Source organism: Hippoglossus hippoglossus, chromosome 5 (assembly GCF_009819705.1).
Source record: "Hippoglossus hippoglossus isolate fHipHip1 chromosome 5, fHipHip1.pri, whole genome shotgun sequence".
Taxonomy (NCBI): domain Eukaryota; kingdom Metazoa; phylum Chordata; class Actinopteri; order Pleuronectiformes; family Pleuronectidae; genus Hippoglossus; species Hippoglossus hippoglossus.
The window spans coordinates 26322579-26343659 of NC_047155.1; the positions used below are offsets into that span (position 1 = coordinate 26322579).

At 40.3% G+C, this 21081-nt stretch overlaps 1 protein-coding gene across 6 annotated transcripts in view; it reads right to left on the reverse strand.

Moving 5' to 3' along the window:
• Positions 1-15830: 15830 nt before the first annotated feature.
• Positions 15831-21081, reverse strand: part of klhdc8a (kelch domain containing 8A) — a 46367-nt gene continuing 41116 nt past the window's right edge. For all 6 annotated transcript variants that reach the window (XM_034586174.1, XM_034586176.1, XM_034586173.1 and 3 more), the window contains 2 exons: positions 20255-20403; positions 15831-16314 (listed from right to left, as the gene is read on the reverse strand). In XM_034586174.1, the coding sequence (XP_034442065.1) occupies positions 16261-16314; positions 20255-20403 (203 nt within the window). In that variant the 3' untranslated portion in view covers positions 15831-16260. The remainder of the gene's footprint in view (positions 16315-20254; positions 20404-21081) is intronic.

Below are 21081 nucleotides of genomic sequence, written 5' to 3' on the forward strand. Positions count from 1 at the left end.
GCGGGCCCTCCTCCTCCTCCTCCTCCTCCTCCTCCTCCACACTCTGAGATGACGATACATGCAGAGTACCCCCCCCCCCCCCCCCTCCTCCCCTTTCTCACCACCACATCCCTCCCACCCCCCCTTTTTCTCCATTGCGCACAAGCGCGTCCCCTCCTCCTGCCCCCGTGCGGTGCCAGTCTCCTCCACAAGCCTGCTAATTTACTACCACGCCGAGATAGAAGTTTTAATTTAACAATGGGCCCATACTTCTGAATGAATGGCCATGTACGCTTATCGCCACTGTCTAACTGAAGCCGGCTGGATTTTAGTCACTCATCCACCAACTCATGGAATAAATAAAGTCTTACACAAGGGAAAGTGCTGAGGTTGCAACATAGTGACCTAAAGTGCGTAAGAAAGACATAGGGATTTGGAATATAAAGTTTATAAATATTAGTCATTGAGAAAGGCAAATTAATTCTAGAGCTGCGGGTAGCATTGTGCGGGCCGAGCACTTACGATCTGACCGGACCTGACCGTTTTGCTTGCGTTTTGTGCAACGCGGGAAGGATAAATACGTCACTTCCTGCGTCCGTCACGCGGCGCTGGACCACGGCCAGTAACCACGCATTACGGTCCACACCATCAAGTGTGGACCACACGGTGACAATTTTATGGAAATCGAATTAAAGTTGTAAAACGAGGCTTACCTCCTTTTGGCAGTACACTCTAAACCCGGATTTTATTTGAAATAAACTTCTTTAGTGGTCATTACTTATTCTATCTTGTTTTGTACAAACATCATGTCATTACTAAAACAAATTAGTTGTTTGTACTATTCAGCTGTAACATCCAGTGTTAATGACCATGTTAAGCAGAGGTAACTCAACATTTTGCTTTTCTGTAAGGGAGGGGAGGGGCTTATTTGAATTTCTGTGGTCAGAAGTTGGGACATGTTCTGTGTGAGGAGTCCCTTGTGTCAGACAGGAGAACTTGACCTGTGAGAACTGTGAGAGTTTGGAAGCATCACCACCAAGTGGAATGGTGAGTGTGTTTAAATTAAGTATTTTTCAGACAGCTCTCTGGAACATGATGGTCCAGTGACAACACATGCTTAAGTAAGTGTCAATGTGCTATCAATTTTCTGTCGGCTCACAGACTGCTGCCGATAGCGAAACATTCACTTTAAGTTATGAAAACAGTTTTTTTTAAAAAGCAGTGTTAATTAAAGTTACACCAAATGAAATGGTGTGTGTGTAAATGAAAAATCGTGCAAAACTCTCAGCTAAAATGTCAGCTAAACTCTGAATTTAGTGTTAGCATGTGTTAGCATGCATGTAGCATGTACTTGGGGCTCATGCTCGCTGTTCATACATATTCAAAATGTGCACTGTGCTTTGTTGAAACAATGAGGCTCGTTAATGAACTGCTCATTATTTGAACCTTAAATGACTGCTGATTATAGAGGTGCAGGCTGGTATTGATATGCACACACAATACAGGTAGAGTGGAAAGGAAACAACTTGAGCAGAAATGACTTGTAATGTAATACTGTAACATTCTCTGTTGTTTTCAGGTTTACTTGGAGTTCAAAAAGTTTGGGGGCAAGAACCTCAAGCAGAAATTCTATGAAGGTGTTGATGGGCACAGTCCTGCTCGTATTCAAATATTTTGATCCAATAGAGGGAAGGTTGGTGCATACCCATCATATACTTGCCAATGTCATGACAACATTTTCTGAAAAGTTCTACTTGTGTAATTGTGCAATACAATCCAAATTGTGCTTGGTTGTTTCAGCTTTCATTTATAAACCATTCATTTCTTGTCATTATATTATCTAACAAGTGTCATTTTACCCTCTAAAAAATGACAGAGCTGATATCCACACGGAGGCCTTCCCATTATTCTTGGGAGACAAGCCGACAGACTTCTTCACTTCTACTTCTTGTAAGTAACTTCTTTCTTTATGTAAGCGTATCTAAACATATTGTATAAACTTGTACAATTATTTGTAAAACCATATGGGCATAGTTTTATCCATACAATTAAAATAATAAGATATTGTTCCACTTTTCATGTGAAAATAGTGGTTTTTAATCTGCCAAAAATATTTCTCTTCACTGAGTACCCCAATCCACTGAGGCTGGATAAGTGGTCTATTGTTGAGCTCAAACTGTTAAGACATTTACACGAGTAAACGTATAAACTAGCAATAGCCGTTTCCAAGCTTTTTCGGCTACATCACTAAACATTTGTGATATTTATTTAATGAGTTGTCATTGTGCTCTTATGTTTATCTTCTTTATTAAGGACTCTGATGATGACCATATTGATATTGGGATCCTCCTTGTTGAGCATGAAAGTGCTGTGCTCTCGTCTTCCCTGCATCTCAGTTCAGCCTCAATGAAGATCATCATCGAGGGAGAAGTTTTGATGGGCCTGCCAAAGGCAATGTGTATTCTGTTTGGACTAGCATACTTATTTTATCCCAACTACCCTAAGTCTATGAAGTTCACAAATGGTGCTAGTTCTTGTGTGTCTTTACTTTTCTTTAGATTGACAAGCTTTTTCACTGCTGTGATAAAATATTTAAATGGTTTTGTTAACAATAAAATGCATTTGGAAATTTAAATTATTGATAATGTCTTACTTTCCATACAATTTTGTTGAAACTATGTATTTTGCTATCTCATATGATAAAATTAAAAGAAAAGACATTACTTACACTCTGTTAAACTTAAAATGATAATTTCATTAAACTAAGAAATAATCTATGTTAACTAATGATTTTGAGTGAAGATAGCTAATGTAAACTTGAATATGTGCTCTGATTAATTAAGTTTTTGTGTTAATACAACTTGACCGGTTAAGTTTTAGCTTAAATGGTTTAAGGCAACGGGCTTCCACGAAATTTTCAAGTAAAGTCAACTTATTCGGGTTAAGAGTGTAGGTGGTGCTATCAAGATCACTACATACAGACTAATACATCTGTTCCGGTCAAAAACACTGTTGTTTCTCTTCAGATTGTATAAATCTTTTACCTTTGCAACAGTCTAAGACATCAAAGGAATCTATGACCGCTGACACTGTGACATTAAAGCAAACTGACAACAAGGAATTCTTTGCTAAATGAATCATTAGAAGTGTTCTTTTATTTAAAACCTCGGTGGAGTTAAATAGTAAGTCACAAACAAGTGTTATTCTTTCAGCTTAACCCTTTGATACACAACATGGGTCAAAAGTTACCTGGTTCAGTTTTTTTTTCTTTATCTTTGCAATGAATGAATTTAATCTTTCAGTATTGCAGGTATTCCCCAATTAACTTGTTTTTAATCATCACAAATCCTTATTTTAATTTTAACCTTATACTTTTTAAATAAATTCTTTTTGTATCACTACCCTTCTAATGCACAACATGGGTCAAAAATTCTTTGCTATATTCTTTTATAGCTTATTCTCCCTTCTACATTTAGGAGAAGGCTCCTTTGATAATATAGACAACCCATCTCCTATGTCATCAAAGGAGCCTAAAGGAGCCTAAATATCTTGTTTTTGATTACCACAAATCATTATTTTCCCTTTTCCTTTCTTACTTTATAAACAAACTTACATTTTGTATTTCTACATGACTTTTACACACATGGGTCAAAGATGACCTGTACACTATGTATTCACTACAGAACACCTGCCATTCATTTCACACAGTTGCTTTTGCACATCTGATGCATTTAAGTCTTATTTTACAATCCATTACTATTGAGAAAGAGAAATTGGTGCAATACTAACTAGCTGTTAGCTAGCTAGCTTCTTTTCTGGCTAGCTAACCATAACTAGATCAGCAAAATTAACCTTAAAATATAACACTATATACTTAAAAGGCTGATTGAAATGCATTTGAAAAAAAATGCTTTTGATCTTCTTTATCCATAGTGTATGGCTGGTCACAATCATTTTAGACTTACGGTTGAAATGGTCACAAAGATGCTGTATGAAGAACAGGATGAGGAAAATGAGAATATGTATATTTTATATTACATTATTTCTGTACAGGAGAATAATGCCTGTCTAATTCCACAGATACTTCCTTCTCTCTTTAAGCAGTACCAAGGTCAGGTTATAGAAAAAGGGCCAACCAACAGTACGTCGTAGCGTCTACGTTGAGGGACTTTTATATCTAACTTCGATGCTCCAGACAGAGAGGCACCAACTTCAACTCTCACCAACTCAAACTCTTAAGCGTAATTCACCAGTGGCAAGACGTAATGTGAATTAGGAATGCATATTTAGACTTAACTATCCAATAGGATCGCCTTTCATGGATGTGCTGTTAGAATGGGTGAGGCAAGTCGAGGAAGATATATGGGGATGATGTGGGAGACATCTTCAGACTTGGGGGTGACAATTGCTCAAGTAACTGTTAGCGTTTGTATATTGTTCCACCTTCTGGTGGAACAATAGTTTTAGTTATTTTACCCTGAGCCGTATTTCCAAACAAAATTATATAAAATAAAATGTGCAATTAATAAAACTTAAAACACTTTAAAGGGGTATATAGACTTGACATGTGAAATGCGGCATGCCACATCCCTTGGCCTCGCTATTTGCACATCCCTAAAATGCAGAGAAGTATTTGAAGCCATCTTTTTTGTCCTGTGACAAAAAGTCCAATACTTACTCTAGATCTTGTTTGGCTCTAGTTTTGCATGAAATCTGCAGTAAAAATATTTACCTCATCTTGATGGTATTCTCTGGGTTTGTATGAGTTTATTACTGCAATTTTTCAGCTTTAATGTTCACAGTAAAACTCAATATTCACATTATATAATATATTACTGAGACCTCTTTTTCTCCTGGGGACTGTACAGTACGTGCATGTTTTGTTATCTTCTGACAGATAAATTGCTTGAGCCTCCTCATGCTGTTCCTAGGAGAGCAGCGGCTCTAATAACGTCCCCAGAGGACTTGCAGCTTTGTTGGGCTGTTTGCCTGTTGCTATACAGCCGCTCGGCTCAGCATCAGCAGCCCCTGCATTGCCCAGAGAGCAGCAGCTACAATCAATCCACACACCCCCACCCCAGCCCACCATTTTGCTGGCAAAGTTGTGAGCAGAGCCTTTTTTGCACATCAAGTGTAAACATCAAGTAATGACAGGGGAATGAGTCAGTCACACTGCGGCACACTGTGGTCTGAGGGTGGATGTGTTTGCTACTTTTTTACCCAGACTCGTGGGTGAGCGGGAACTTGTGACTTGCTTGTGGCCATCTTTTACTATTCTGCATATCTCTCTGAGTCACACATACAAATATGCACATGAGGAGTGAGAGTAAAAGGTCTGGAAGAAGATGTGCGGCTGGACGATGTCAGCGGATTCCTGCTCGTCATTGTGTATTTATGCTAAGCTAAGAAGCTGACGTCAAGCAGTAGCTTCATACGTAGCGTACAAACAGAGATCTGCTCATCTCACTCTTAGCACTTAAGCAAATATACATTCAGTAATTCCCAAAATGTTGAACCCTTAGAAGACTCTCTGAGGACAAACTGCCACTCTGACTATGGCATGGAAAAAAAGGATATGTGTTTGATTATAACCTGTAATAAATCATCATCCTTAGAGACACATAGCAATTTAAGTGTGATCCTTTTATTTTGATGCTTTTGTTTAAAAAAATGCATTTTTACAATTCTTTGAATTTGCATATGCCGGACAGAAACGTGTGAATTTATCCACACGAATCATCTCAAGACAAAGTGCAGCCGCCTGTTCCAAGAAGCAGGTTTACTCAGTTAACCAGGAACAGCCCTTGTTAATCAGACCTTTATCTTTTTTTCCACATTTGGGAGGGTTCTGTTTCGTTTGTTAATTAGCAAAGATTTCCAGATAACACAGTTGGACTTTTTCCTGGAAGAGATTCATGCACGGTTAGTGCAAATAACAAGAGACAAATTTTAACTTCATTCTGTGTGTTTTTGGCAGTCATGCAGAGACAGAACATAAAGACATGTTAAAGGAGGATTCCTGTCATGTTTAATGTCCTATTTCTGAATAGTGGCATTTGTACATCTAAGCTACATGATACAATCAGTTGTGTGTAATATCTCAGGCTTATTCACTTTCATTCTATTCAAAATTAATTTAAGACGATCTGTTACTGTAAAGGAGATTTTCACCATTGCACTTTGAAAATAAAATAAAACCAAATAAAATGAACTAAAACTATTTTGACTGGCGCAGATCTTTCTCCATAGGATATATTTATTATATATTTTTTTATTGTATCGTTTATTGTAATTTGATTCTTATCCCTGTTTACACTCTCTGTTGATGACTACAGACCCATCAGCTTCTCTGTAAGTCAGCACTCACCCAGTAAAGACTTTAACCTTTTTACTTTTTTGTGTCATTTGTACAAAATAACTCAGACTTATGATCTTTTTGTTTTGTCAAAAATGAAATAAAATACAATTATATAATATTTAGGGGAAAATATGACGATGATGCCGGTGAAGAGGAGCTTAGAAAAGTGAAGTTGTGTCTTCATGTTTTATCATCAACAGTTTTGTTGATGATAAATCTGCCAAATCTGCTTGTAGTTGTTAATATTTTAACTCACGTACAGTTACATACACACATACATACACATCTCTGTCATTCATTGATAGGACAGGGGTTTTATAACTGCAGAAGTCGTCTGTAAAACTGAATGAAAACAGAATGGTATCTGTCATGTACTTTCCTAAATGTATTATTGTGTGGAAATTACAACAAATCTTTAAGGCTGCATAAGTCAGTATTTCACATTATGCAACAATGAACAAATGAATATAATTAACCTACAGATAAGTACCACAGACTATGTAGCTTTTCTTAGTTGTATCCACAGCTACTTTTCTGCACCATTTAGCTCATTGACTAGAGACTAGCTGATGAACACTGCATTTTGTGGAACCACATATTTTTCACAGAAGTCAGTGGAAATTAAAAGAGAGTAAAAAAATTAAAAGCCAATGAACATTCATCAGGTGGCAAGAAACAAAACTCAAGAATTAAATGCGTGAGGAGGCACCTGTAGGCTAAAAAGTTTAAATGCCTATATTATTTGCCAAATTATGCTGGAATTCATAGCTTTATTCATTGCTAACCATAAGTATAAAACAGGAGCTAAATTATTTTGGAAAAAATCCCCTCTAGACAACTATTGTGAACTCAAGTAGACCACAGCAAATGACTTTGATATCGGATTATTTTCCAAAACAGGAATTATTTCCTAGTACAAATACAGCTGCTTTTTAGCGTTGGTATTAATGATGATTGTCAAATGTCCAACTGAGACAGAATCGCAATGCAATACCAGAATTTGTAAATTAAAGCAGCTATGGAATCATTATAAAAAAATACATTATTTGCACCTTTTCGTGACACTTCGATTTAATAATTACTGAGTCATTGCATGTTTTCTGCTGGAAAAACTGAATCTTTTTTTACATGTAAAAAGTCTCTTGGTTGCTCCTTGGGACATTCCAGTATGTTTTTCCACAGCCTTCCTAACCTCCTTAACTACCTTGGTATATAATTTCTAAAAGGGTCCTTAATGATCTTCAAGGAGCTGATGCAGTTACCTTGTTTCCAGATACTCTGGTGGATGGTAGATAGATGGCTTGGCACTGCCCAATGACTGTGGCCCAGTAGGAATGCAGGCATGTAGGGTGGAAACTCACGGGTTGTCCTTAAGAGGATTCAGGGGCTAAGAGGATTCATTCTTAGGTTCAGTACACATGATACAGTATTCAATAGATGAGCTGTAAGTCTTATTATATCCATCACTAGCATTTCCAACAGGATATCCTTTGTGTGTCTATAAATGCAACACATCTGGTGAGTGTAAAATATGTGGCCTGAAGGAATTTCCCCTGATATGAGACACAATCCTCGTGCTTAAGAAATGGATCAGGAATCACACATTTTTCCTGTAGCTCTGGCTAACCGCTAAAAAATCTTTTGACAAAGATCATCTCCTGATCAGAGCAAAGCACTGATCACTTCGGTATTGTTCACACCACGAGGACAACTACAAACCTTTACATCTTAAGGTCTAAACCTTACCATGGGAAGTACTTTGAGATTATGTATATCCAGATTTTGGGTTGTTTGTATTTTAAAAGGTGATTCTTTCTGAATGTAGATTTTAAATTAATGGAGCAATTAGGACATTGTACCACACAGAGAAAGTGCCTGGAAGAAAACTGATTTGGGAAAATCTGGCTTTAAATGAGAAGATTTAAGTTAACCCTTATCTATACCAGTTATCCGTTGAGGGTCATGGTCGCCCCTCACCTGCCCCAATGCCACCCAGTTGATTTTGGGTGAGAGAGAGGTCGCCAGCGAATCACAGGGCCTAATTACTCATATTTACACCCACGGTCAATTTAGAGGCTCAAATCTCAAAGTGTTTGGACATTGGAAGGACATGCAAACTCCACACAGAAAGAGCCCATGAGCATAACCGGGATTGGAACCTTCTTGCTGTCAGGTGACAGGGCTAATCACTGCACCATGTCACCCTACACCTATCATCCCCCTCCTTTTTCAATTTCAGGTTTTGTCTCTTACCTTTCAGTAGCAATTGCTGCACACAACCAAAACATTAAGTGAGACCCATATTCACAGCCTACGACACATTTCTCAAAGTTAGGAACATACATCACAGATAATGGATAAAAAAAATGGGCGTTAAAGTTTCGTACAATGCTCACAGTCCTTAACACTGTATGTTTTGTCAGATATTTTCTACAGCTGTGGTGCAAGGTGATTAAAAGCAGCACCAAGTCGGATGATACTTCTTTGTTGTTGAATTATATACATTTGATAAGAATGTATTAATCCAGTGACAGGACATATTGTAACATTTTGAACCCAAAAGTTGAGTATGGAACAGTATGACCCCGACCTCACCTCAAAAAGACGCAGACTGGCAGTGAAGGGTGAAATAGCTAACTGAATGAAGACATGGTTAAGTGTGGACATACAGTACAGTGCACTATTGGGTCCTTCTGCTGGTTAATGATCCGCCAGCCTCCTTTTCCAAACCAGGAAGTGAGGTGAGGAGGGGAGACAAAACAGCACTGGGCCCCAGCAACACCTCGGCAGAGTGGCTGTCCCTGGCAACGACAAGGCGGTCTCTGCCAGTTTTGGGCCACTTCTGTGCCGGGGGGCTTCTTTGAGTCCAGAAGAATGTCGGGGGGAGATTTGGAAACCTTCCCTTAGCTCAGGATGAATGGCTGTTCACCGAACACACTCCCCCACTCTCACTCGCTTCCATCCCCTCCAATCTTCCAGTCCAAAAAACTGCAAAAGGCCCAAGTTTGAGTTTTCACTTTTTCTCCTCATTCTCCTGAGTCATACTCTGAGGTGAGAGTTCTGTCACCAACATCGTAACTCAGTCACTTCTTAGCTACAATGACTTCCAAAGATATCTAGATTCAACAAGTTGATTACAGGAGATCATGTGAAGTCATTAAAATGATGGCAGATGGAGAATGTACACTGGCTGCGAGCAAGTTAGCTCTAGCTAGCTAGTGCTGACTGTAGCTGTGTCTCAATGCAAGGCTGCATCCTTCAGAGGACCCTCCCATATAGGAGGCAGAGGGCCGAGTAGACCAAGCAGAACCAAATTAAAACATTCTGGTCCACAAAGACTTCTCGTGATCAGCATCATCAGCTCGCCCCGCCCTTTATTGCTGTTACCTGGCAACAGAGCTGCAGTTAAACACAACAAGGAAATTTAAATGCCCCTTGGTTTTCAATTGGACTGAATTGTATAACTTTTATTTTTATTCATTTGTTTTTTGCCGTGTATTTTGAGAAGCAGTTTGTAACCTTGTTTAGATAAGTGCTATACAAATAAAGTATAAAAATATATATAGTTTTTTATAGTTTTTTTTTTAAAAAACGCATGATACTCTAACCCTAACCTCCATGAAAACCAGTTAGTCACTGAAGCAAATAGATTCTTGGGATGGTTTGGGCCAGGATGGATCCAACCATTGGTTGGGTCCTTCAACCATTTGAAGGACCCAAATCAGCCGCTGAAGGACGCAGTCTGTGAATTGAGACACAGCTTGATTCCGTGGTGATCTGTCTGTGTGTTTTTGTTCAGCTCCATCTCTCACTGAACTCAACAGAAACTTCAGTTCTGTTATTTATTTGTAGTTTCTCTCCTTCTTCCTCTCATCTCTGGACATTTCAAGCAAATTAATAAAAGCCCCAGGACACAAACAACCTTTTTGCACAAAATGAAACATTTAGTTTGCATGAATTTGAAATGCTTGAGCTAAGTAAAGACTAAGTTAAGTGCCTTTGTTGTACAGTTTTACTAATTTGTATTGTCATACCTCTGCTGTATGCATAGGCAACTTCTTGCTAGCTAGATAGCAATGATGTCAATTATTCTGCTGATGCCTTCATCTGTCTCTATCATGTGACCCCAAACTCAACAATATAAAATGCGAACAGATAAGCTTGCTGGCAGTGATGCTAGCTCAGCTGCTCCCTTGACTCCACTGTAGGCTACTTCCTGTAGCCTACAATCGAGTCACTCAAGCATGACGTTTCTGACTTAGAGGAACCATAACAAAACGCGCGAGTGTTTTTTTCCCAGAGTTTTTGGGTTGGTAGACATGCCAGATACCCACATTAACCTGTAGAAGCACTAACAAAGTGGAATTTGCATGCTATGTCCCCTTTAAGACATTTGAGTAGACGGTGTGTGGATGCCCTGACCTTTGACTTCAAGCTCTTGTAATGAATGAGCTGCGACCTTTCAAATGGTTGTAACATGGAAAAACCAAAAAGTGACGATTGATGGAGTTACTTATTCAGACAGAAACTCTGCAACGTTGAAATCTGTTTGTAAATGACAGAAAAGTGTTAGAGAGTAACTGGCAGCTTGGTGTGCCTTTGGGTGTGTGTGTGTGCATGGGAGGGTGAAGAGTAACCTCCTGCAGGCAGCACATGGTTCACCCATTAAACAAAACAGAGATCATCATCACATCATGGAGAGATTGAAAGTGAAGAACGGAGACAGACATAATTAGTTTGAGGTCAGAACAGTGTGGATCAGACCTGCCCTGTGTTAAGGTTTTTTTTAAAGTTTGAACCTTTCCTGCCCCAACGCTACGTATCATGTATAGTTTGCAAGACTGATTTGTAATGCAAATGAATACTGTAATGCAATGAATTATTATCTTTGTGTTCTTTAAGATTACGTTGGTGTCCATTCATTAGATTACAGTAAAAACATCTATATGCAAGTACTTGGTTGAGTTATATAATCAATTCAAACAAATGTCACACCTGTTTCTATTTCTGTCATTTGGCTTTTCATTGTCAGTCTCAGCTGTCAATCATAATGTTTCACCCCGATTTTACAGCTTTAAATAAATTATTAAAATGAACTTATCAGAAACATGAGCATACACCAGAGTGATAAGAAATACCTAAAATGACAAAGTCAAAGTTTTTACTTTTTAGTTTGTCCCATCTGTGGACATGGAGAAAGCTGAGTTTATGACCTATATTGCAATCAGTGAGGAGGGGGCAATCCAGATGTTTTGGCTTCACTTTTGGGGAGCTGTCATATCTTTATATACTGACGATGGTTAAGAGTGGTGTATTACATTAAAAACAATCTGCTTCTTGGTAGAGACCAACATCCCATGTACTGAGGCTTGTGATGTCGTGTCTCGTTCACGTCACAGTTGCCGTGCGTGACGAACAGTCCGTCAAACATAATTGCAGCTTCAGTCCTCTGGGTTAGGGTTAGGGTTAACCCTCTGCTGTTATTCTCCTTTCGTGGGCTAAAAGGCTAAACTCATGGTGTAAATGACAACTTTTCGAGTCAAAATTTGAACGTCTGGGCTTACGGACACTTGGATGACACCACACAAGCAGTATGGAGGCATTTTATGTATTTTTTTCTGTCGTTTTTTTACCTTTGAAGAATCGGTCACCAGTTAATTCAATTGTATTGGATTGGCTGCAACACTGTTTACCCCTGAAACTCCAAAAGTGTTTTGTAGACTCAAACACTACAACCACCCCTCCATCGACATAGTGGTGAGTAGATAATGAGTACATTTTCTTTTTTGGCTGAACTATCCCTTTAAGCTGTACTATAGAGAAAAAAAGAGGAAGTGGTAAATAATACCATTCATCACACACTTTCACCAGACTGTACCTTTTTATACAACTTTTTCACCCTTTTCCTCTTTGAAGATTAAACTTAGTATTTAGTATTAGTATTAATAAATACATTTATTTTTGAATACTTTGTGTAATTTTCTTGGCTCAGTTACCACAGTGTATCTTTACTGTCTATCAGGTGCATTATAAATGCACTGTGGCAGCACTTTCACTAAATGATCATAGGCCATTTGCATGTAATCTTTCCCTTTTCAGACATATTTTCTATTAAATACACATTTATTTTCTTCAGTCATGTATTTAAACTTTGAGTCACCTAAACATTTAAGCCAGCGTAACTGGTGTTGGCCAATACCCGCCCCCACTCAGTGTCTCTGCTGCTTTTTCAGGGAAATTAGTCTGACTGAGTTAATGTGGAAAAAACACAGAGAGGAATAGAGCAGCCACAGAGAGCGCTCAAGACACGCAGCCTGCTGCACTTGAATGCAATCAGCCCGTTTTAGATTGGATGATGTCTAAAATGTGTGTGTGTGTGTGTGTGCATGAGTCATTTATCCTCACACAGGAAGTTAGTGCAGATGTAGAGTAAGCTGTGCATAAGCATTTACCCCAAGAGCCTGGGCAGCCATCAGCAAACCTGGCCGTAACATTCACTACAGTTACATGCACAAAATATTCTGGTGTTTGCCCTTATTCAGAAAAAGACAATATTTCTTCTAAAATGCTCCATGGTTAATAAAAGTGAATTTTCTTCTAATATTTCCCCCTGCCATGCAGCCATGCAGCTCTGATTAATGTAAAGGGGCTCGGTCCTTTCTAACTTAATGGCCCCTTATTGAGTCCAAATTAAGTACTTCATAATGTTTAAAAATAGTGTGTGTTTTTCCAGAAATGTGGGCTTTTATTTTGGCTATGCTTCCCTGCCCCAGCTTTAAAAACTCTGTCTATTCGGTTTGTGTCCGACACACAGAGCTGACAGTAAATTCTGTCACAAACTTGACAAATGAGATGCTCATTCCCAATGTGCTGTAAACATGTAAAAAGAAGGCTCCTAAAACATGAACAATATCGGCATATCCTACATCTTAACAGAAAACAATAAATTCAGAATATCCAGCTAAATTTACTAGCTAACAAAATTACTAGCTGAGTGGCTCCCAGAATTCACTCTAACACAAGTAATGTTAGCGTCAGTCACTGTGTATATATAGATGGGTGGCATGTCTCCACTTCCTCCCACTGCCATCTTGTGCTGGTGTTGTAATTTCGAACAAGAATTTGAGCAAAGTGGAGTTATGTTATCAAGGTCTGATTTTATAGCATCAATTAAGTGAATAAAACCAAACTTTTCGGAAAACAAGAGCATTTGAAGGTACATCAGTTTGATGAGAACTATTCAAAATGACAGAAAACATCTTAGGGGAAAATGTATTTATCTTGTAGTTTGACTTTTTAGCTTGGTCCATGTCACATTAACACCAAACAGAGACAGGGAGTAAGACCTATACTGCAGCCAACCACCAGGGGGTAATAGTCGTCCATCTTTATATACAGTCACTGGTTCACATGCAAAAAATCTGTTAGTATAATGATATTGATGCAATACAGCATCGTTTTGTAAGAGCAACAGGATTACAGTCAGATGTGTGGACAAGATGGCAGAAAGGTCACGACAGGAAAATAAACACAGGCGGCTGATACACGGGAAAAATCCCTGAATAGAGACAGAAATGTGGGCAGATGATTTGACGGTGAGTGGGGACAAATGGTAAAATGCTGCTTTCAAGGCAACTCAGAGGTTGAGATTTTCTGATCTACAATAAAGAATACAATGTCACATGCCACTCAAAGTCCGAGTTCCTACTTGGGATCTTACTTGTGAGCAAAACCATTGACTCCGAATGAATGGTGGGGCAATTGTCTAGTGTCACACAACAATACACGACAAGACGTCAAACTGCTGATACAGGAACTGACAAGACGTCTGTCATCACGGCAAACTCTGGAACAGACTCAGGACCATGTTGGCTTGATGTTGGCCCTGGACGACTCAGCTACGGACTGTGGACAATGAGGGGGGAGGGGACGGCCAACTCAGGGTCTTGGCAGAGGAGAAACTTCTCTGTTTTAGCAAGTCTAAGACTCCATAGTAGAGTGGACATCAGGCGTATCTGTAGCAAACATAGTTGTATGGATGTAGCCTTTGAGTCTCTGTGGAGCAGGGCGGCTTGGTGGATCATTGTCTCCTTGACCTACTTTTTCTTCTGGGGTCTTCAATCCCTAGATATCTCAGGGAACTAGTCAGACAAGTTCTCGAGTAAGGGAACTTATCACAGGCTCCAGGGTCAGGCTCAGACAGAAAGCGGTCAGCTTGGGAGCAGTGGACTAGCTGGTTCAAGACAGGAAGGCTGCAGGCTCCCTAACTCCAGCCAAAGTGGCCCGAGTGTAGGCTGAGGTGCAGGCTGACGGTTAGCATGCTGGGAGGTAGCGGAGCCGAGACTTGCTGACTGGAGTCCAGACTGGAGGCTAACAGGCCACACTGGGACACCGGCTGGTGGTTAGCACATTGAATGACTGGCTGCTGGCCAAAGCACTCAGTCGACCCGTTGTCACCAGGACTCACACTGAAACCCGACATGTACACACACACACACTATCAGGGTGATCTAATACGTGTCTCTGCCCACCTGTTTCAACTACTCACCATCTAAATAACATCCAGGGCTCTGACCAGATCCCTACATGCTAATAGCTAATAATGCACTGTAAGCTAAGACTGCTCGTTTGGTGTACTGAGCATTTTGCACTCACTACTTTTGTGATTATTGCAGTTTAAGGCAGGAAAACGACTTCACGTTGATCTACTGATAACCAACATCTGTCTTGTTTGTTATCTTCATCTAATCATGACAACTACTGTATGTGATAGTGTTAAACTAACAGTTAGCTAGTTTATCATTACAGCCACTTATAAGTACTGTATGCAGTCATATTGCACAGCTTTGAATCAATGAAGCTCTCACATGCTCATGTGTGTCAACACTGCCATCTAGTGCGAAAGAAGTGCAATACAAAACACAAATCGAATTTATTCCATCGATTATGAAGACTCATATCCTAGATGATTATTTGACATAACAGAGATCGATCAGGTAGGATAAAATAAACTGAATCATTAATACAATGAACCTATTCTACAGCTTATACATCTGAGCCCAGGAGACAGTAGTCTTACTGCACAGCACATGTTGCACAAAGGAAACACTGAATAAAAGAGAGATTTGTATTGCTTCAGGAATCAAATGTGTACAATCATCCTCTTATTTGCCTAAACCAACAATTATACAACCATATTGTCATTTCATACATCTGTTCTCTTCATATACGCAATGCATTTAAACAGATCTATGGTAATAATCACAAATGTGCACTGTTACAGCACAGAGGAGTGGTAGTACAGCATTCTCAGTGTAATTACTACAATACACTACACCAGAAGTTATTAATATTAGAAGCAACCTCCACTCAGTGTTGGTGCTTCAGTGCAAATGTTGTTGCTATACAGTTATATAAGTAAACCTCCCTCTTTTGTAATGACTTTCTTTATATAATATTGCATGTTTCATCAAACTAGATAAAAGTCACACTGTCTACATATGCTCAGTTGTTAGCAAGCTGATCACAAATAAACACATTTTAACAAACCAAACATGAAATGCATTTACCCCATACAACTCAGTAGGTCTTCCATATACTCTGTCTATAGTACTAGACAAGATCGCTACAAAATATCCTCTTCCCCAAGTATGCACAACAACGTACAACGCAGAAGTGTAACATACTGAAAATATCAGGAAACATGAGTTGGGGTGAAGAAAGAGCCAGCTCCTCCATTGTGCATGTGTGTGCTTCCATGTGGGTCTCAGTGTCCGTGCAGTCCAGCAGGGGGAAGTGTTATCTGTTGCAGCACACGTCATGACTCCATCTGCCTCAGTGTTCTCAAAGCTTCGCACACACTCTGCACTACAGTCGGATTCAGGAGGGTTGCTGGAATCTGATTTGGGGTCAGTCTCTACAGGCTACACACACTCTTCTTCTTTCACATAGAGGATCTCATGGGCTGAGCTGGGAACCTGAAAGAGAGCGAAATAAAAAGATAGTGAGGAGTCAAAGGCTGGACGTGTTTCTGTACTGACATAGTAAGTGAACACAGTCCCTGTCAATAGTTGAACCACTGTTTTGAGTCAGTCAGCCAGCTGTTGTATTTTAATAATAGCAGGTAAGAGTACTCTTACTCTCTAGTTAACTACCTTAAAACAAAAGCCTCCTTTTCCTTCTGACCATGAAACAATAATCCACTCAATAATAATCAATTCTGTCAATAATTAGATATTGAGATGTGGCTTGAAGCTCATGTGCAAACTCAGTGACTTTTAGTGGGCTAAAGATTTCTCCACAAGGGGGAGCTGTTCAGTCACTAACAGAACAGTTTCATTAATTCTGTTGAAACCAACAGGCAGTTAAAGTGATAGGTGCAGCGTTTCTAATGTTGCAGGGGGTTTTCTCTCTGGCTGCTCCTTTCTTTGTGCTTTTATCTCAAGGTTTAACAGTCTTCAGTGAGTATCAAAGAACTATATAAGACATTTTCTAAAACAGGATCTCAATGTGAGTTGCCAACGTTAGGTCACTTTTAGTTATTTATGTATTGGCTGATTGGAGGTGGACGGAGCTCACGTTACATAATGATGAGCAAAGCCACAGTTAAACTGGATATGACGTAATTAAATTCGACCAAAATGAAACGTCATGGTACCTTCAATAAAATTGGGGATTTCTGTGGTTTGAACATTGTTGGAAAGTCAACAAACACAACATAGGTGTAGTTGGTTTGAGATAAAGTGTTAATTGTCTGTGACCTTCCTAAAAGTGTCATATGTTGGGCTAAACAGCTGTTGACCTTGGAAACAGCAGCTGACAAACCTCAACTCAAGCTCCACTTACATACTTATTTGTTCTGGAGCTCACACAGTCCTCATCAGCAGATTGATTCATGGGTATGAGCACCAAAAAAAGTCTTAGAAACTGTTCAAACTCAATCTCGTTGTGAAAGGGTTAGGGTTAACCATAAACTACTTAATTTCTTTTAATAGTTTTTTAAATATTTACCTACATTTCTACGCCGTGTCTTGTCATGCTGACACTGGTGCAGGTTGAACTGAAGCTGCAGGTCTGAATCTGTAGCTCTGACAGTGTTTGGTTTCACATGCTCTGAAATCTCATGTTAGGCCACAATGTCCCTAATTTAACAAATGGTGACTTTCTCTAAATCACCTGTTCTGTTCTTAAAGGGGACATAGCATGCAAATTCCACTTTGTTAGTGCTTCTACAGGTTAATGTGGGTATCTGGCATGTCTACCAACCCAAAAACTCTGGGGAAAAAACACTCGCGCGTTTTGTTATAGTTCCTCTAAGTCAGAAACGTCATGCTTGAGCGACTCGATTGCGCTTCCTGGGTTTTGTGTCGTAACAAGGAACTGGAAGTCTCCCTACATGGTCTTGGCCCACCCCCCCCCCTGTCCTCCCACACTCGCTACGCCGGGTTTACACCGGAGGCAGCGCAGCGCCGTTCCCAAGCACGCAGCCGGGCTGTTCACACGGGACGAGCATTTCTCCGCTGGTCAGCCCGCGATTCACTCACATGTGGCATTTGTCTGGATCGTTGGGACTGGGAGGCTGCAGCAGCTGCTCGGGAGCGACCGCTCGCTCTCCCGTGCGTGAGCTGGAATTTGTGTCAGCGCCACACAGCCAGAAGTGTGGAGGACTTCCGCAGTGTTCAGCGCTACTGTAACCCCCGAACCCCGACATTCAACGGGTACAACAACAAGCGGAGAAAGCAGAATCGCGGGCTGACCTTATATATACAGTCTATGGGGCTGACCAGCGCGGAGAAATGCTCGTCCCGTGTGAACAGCCAGGCGGCTGCGCGCTTGAGAACGGCGCTGCGCTGCCTCGCAGCGGTCTTCCACACTGCCAGCTGTGTGGAAGACTTCCGCAGTGTTCAGCACTACTGTACGCCGGGTTACAGTAGTTACGCCGGGGTACAGTAGTTACGCCAGGTTACAGTAGTTACGCCGGGGTACAGTAGTTACGCCGGGGTACACCGGACGCGGAAGCGCCGCTGCGAGGCAGCGCAGCGCCGTTCTCCAGCACGCAGCCGCCTGGCTGTTCACACGGGACGAGCATTTCTCCGCTGGTCAGCCCCATAGACTGTATATATAAGGTCAGCCCGCGATTCTACTTTCTCCGCTTGTTGTTGTACCCGTTGAATGTCGGGGTTCGGGGGTAAATGATGGTCTTCATAGCCCCCCCCCTCTCTTTCTCTCTCTGTCTGTCTGCTTGTGTGCTTGTAGTGGATGGGCAGAGGGGGACATTTAATTATGTGATTGGGAAAATTAAAACTCCAGGACAACAAGGGGAATACAAAGTATGGGATGCATATTTGATAATTTATATCATATAAAATATGTAATTTATATCGTTTAAAATCATGAGGGGGGAGGGGGGAGCTGGCTCATTAGCATTTAAAGGAACAGGCACTCAAAACAGGTCACTCTGTGGAGGGCTGTTTTATACAGGGTAAAAAGGGTGCTGTTTTATATGATCCTTGTGGTATTTTGACCAAAGTATGTTACAGACATTTCATTAAGACCCCAAGGAACCATATCAACTTGTGGTAAAATGGGCATGCTATGTCCCCTTTAAAGTGTTCAAATTATTATTGAACAAATCTAATTTCCTTCACTGAAGGCAGGAATATACTGGAGTAAACAGCACTACATTTCTTCTGGATACTCTTCTCCAACAATTGATTCTTCGTAATCCATAGTAATACACAAGGTATATTTGCATTGATTCCAGCAGGAATTGTTTTCTAATATCCTGCCCAACCAATCAGACGACAGAGTGGAGGCCTGATTATGAATGATTTACAATTTCGAGAGTCAATAAGTCATCTGAGAGAGACTTAGATTTAAGATGAGAAACAGAAGAAACTTCTTTCCCTGAAAACACAAAGTTACAGCTGGAGAAGGACTTGATGTCCATCGCCCCCTGGTGGCTGTCTGCAGTACAGGTCATAAACCCTGCCTCTTCCGTGTTAGCAGTTGGGACATAAACTAAAAAGTCACAGTGCACATGAAGTACATTTTTCTAAAAGGTAGTTCCTGTCACTTAAGGTAGTTCTTATCACGCTGATGACTGTTCAAGTGCTCATGTTTCTGATAGTGGTTTGGTTTTAATTAGCTATCTGATGTAAGGAAAACAGGGTGAAACATCATGATTGATACTTGACACTGACTTGGGATTGGTTGAGCATATGTACCATCTGCTGATCGCTACTGCGCACACTCTGGCTCCAGATGCTCCAGATGGCAGCTTATTGGCTTCGTGTCTGGATAGTGGGAGGACGCAGAAACGCCTCGTCCATTTTTATCAACAGTTTTAATACTATGGATGAGCAGGTTTAATTTTGATGTGAGTTAATTGTGTAGTAGAGACACATTCAACCATTTGTACCCTCATGGTTGAATGCACTTATTGTAAGTCGCTTTGGATAAAAGCGTCCGCTACATGATATGTAATAATGTAATGTAGAGGTTACTATTGGTCATTCCTGCACTGTTATCTTCTGTATTTGTTGTTAGAGAAAAGTGACGGTTGTTTCATGACAAGGTAATATAAGTAGGATGTCACTGTCCAGCACTGTCGTGTGCAGTGAGTAAAGCAGGGACAGATCTGTGTAGGTGTGATCCTCATGGACATACATGCAGTGAGTAAGTCGACAGACAGCTACACACGTCCACACACAAGCATGACCTCTCACTCAGCAGCAGCTGCTGCTCCACATGATGGGTGATGGTATAAATAAACTTGAAATAAAATGGGACATCATTTTTTCCTCTTTTCTAAACAGTGAGCATCTGCTGATATTGATTCATTCAGCTGCTAAGTTACTGTAATTACTTTCTGTTTAACAGAACAAAACCTTGGAGTGACACTGAGGCCTTCTGTACCTGGTTGACTCCTCCCACCACCAGGAGGCGGTCTCTGATGACAATGGAGGAGGCGGAGCATCTCGGGAAGCTCATGGGAGCTAACCTCTCCCACTTCTTCCTTTGAGGATCAAAGGCCTCCACTGTGTCCAGAGCCGAGGGTTCATGACCTAAAGAATGTAGGAGGGCATGAAAACACACACAGTCACAGAACAATATTTCTAAATTTCCCCTTTAAATCTCAGTTATCTCAGATTTACCTTTACATCAGAATTTTGCTCCAAATGCTGCAGCTAATCAGGTGTTTGAGACTATTTTTACAGCCAGGGGTTAAATTGTGAGGGCGGGGAGATATTTCCTCTGAGGGCGAGTGTTCACCACAAACTGTAAACAGCTTTCATATCGACTATGAAGAAAGTAGCTCCAATTAACACCGTGGACATCGTGCTCTGCGGATGTCCCGAGTAACTGTTTCTGTAAAAGGATGTTGCTGTTGAATTTGATAAATCTCCTTTTTTGATGCTGTAGCACAATGTGAATTAATTCACCTCCTCTGAATTATTTATGTTTTGTTTATTTGGATGAAGCAAACATACTGTATGGATTTCAGGGAAAACTCAGTGAAAAACTTTAAAGTCTCAAAAGACAATAATACAACTGCTCAAATATATACCTTAGTCCTTTTCTCAAAGCGCAGCCAGTGCCTTTTTATGATATTAAATTGAGAGATTAGAGTTTAGAGATTTAAGTTCCAGTGCAAATATTATTGCATTTAAGTAATAAATTCCCTGAAATAATAAACTTGATATGGCAGCAAAAAGCTCTGATAGTGCTCTAATGATTTCACT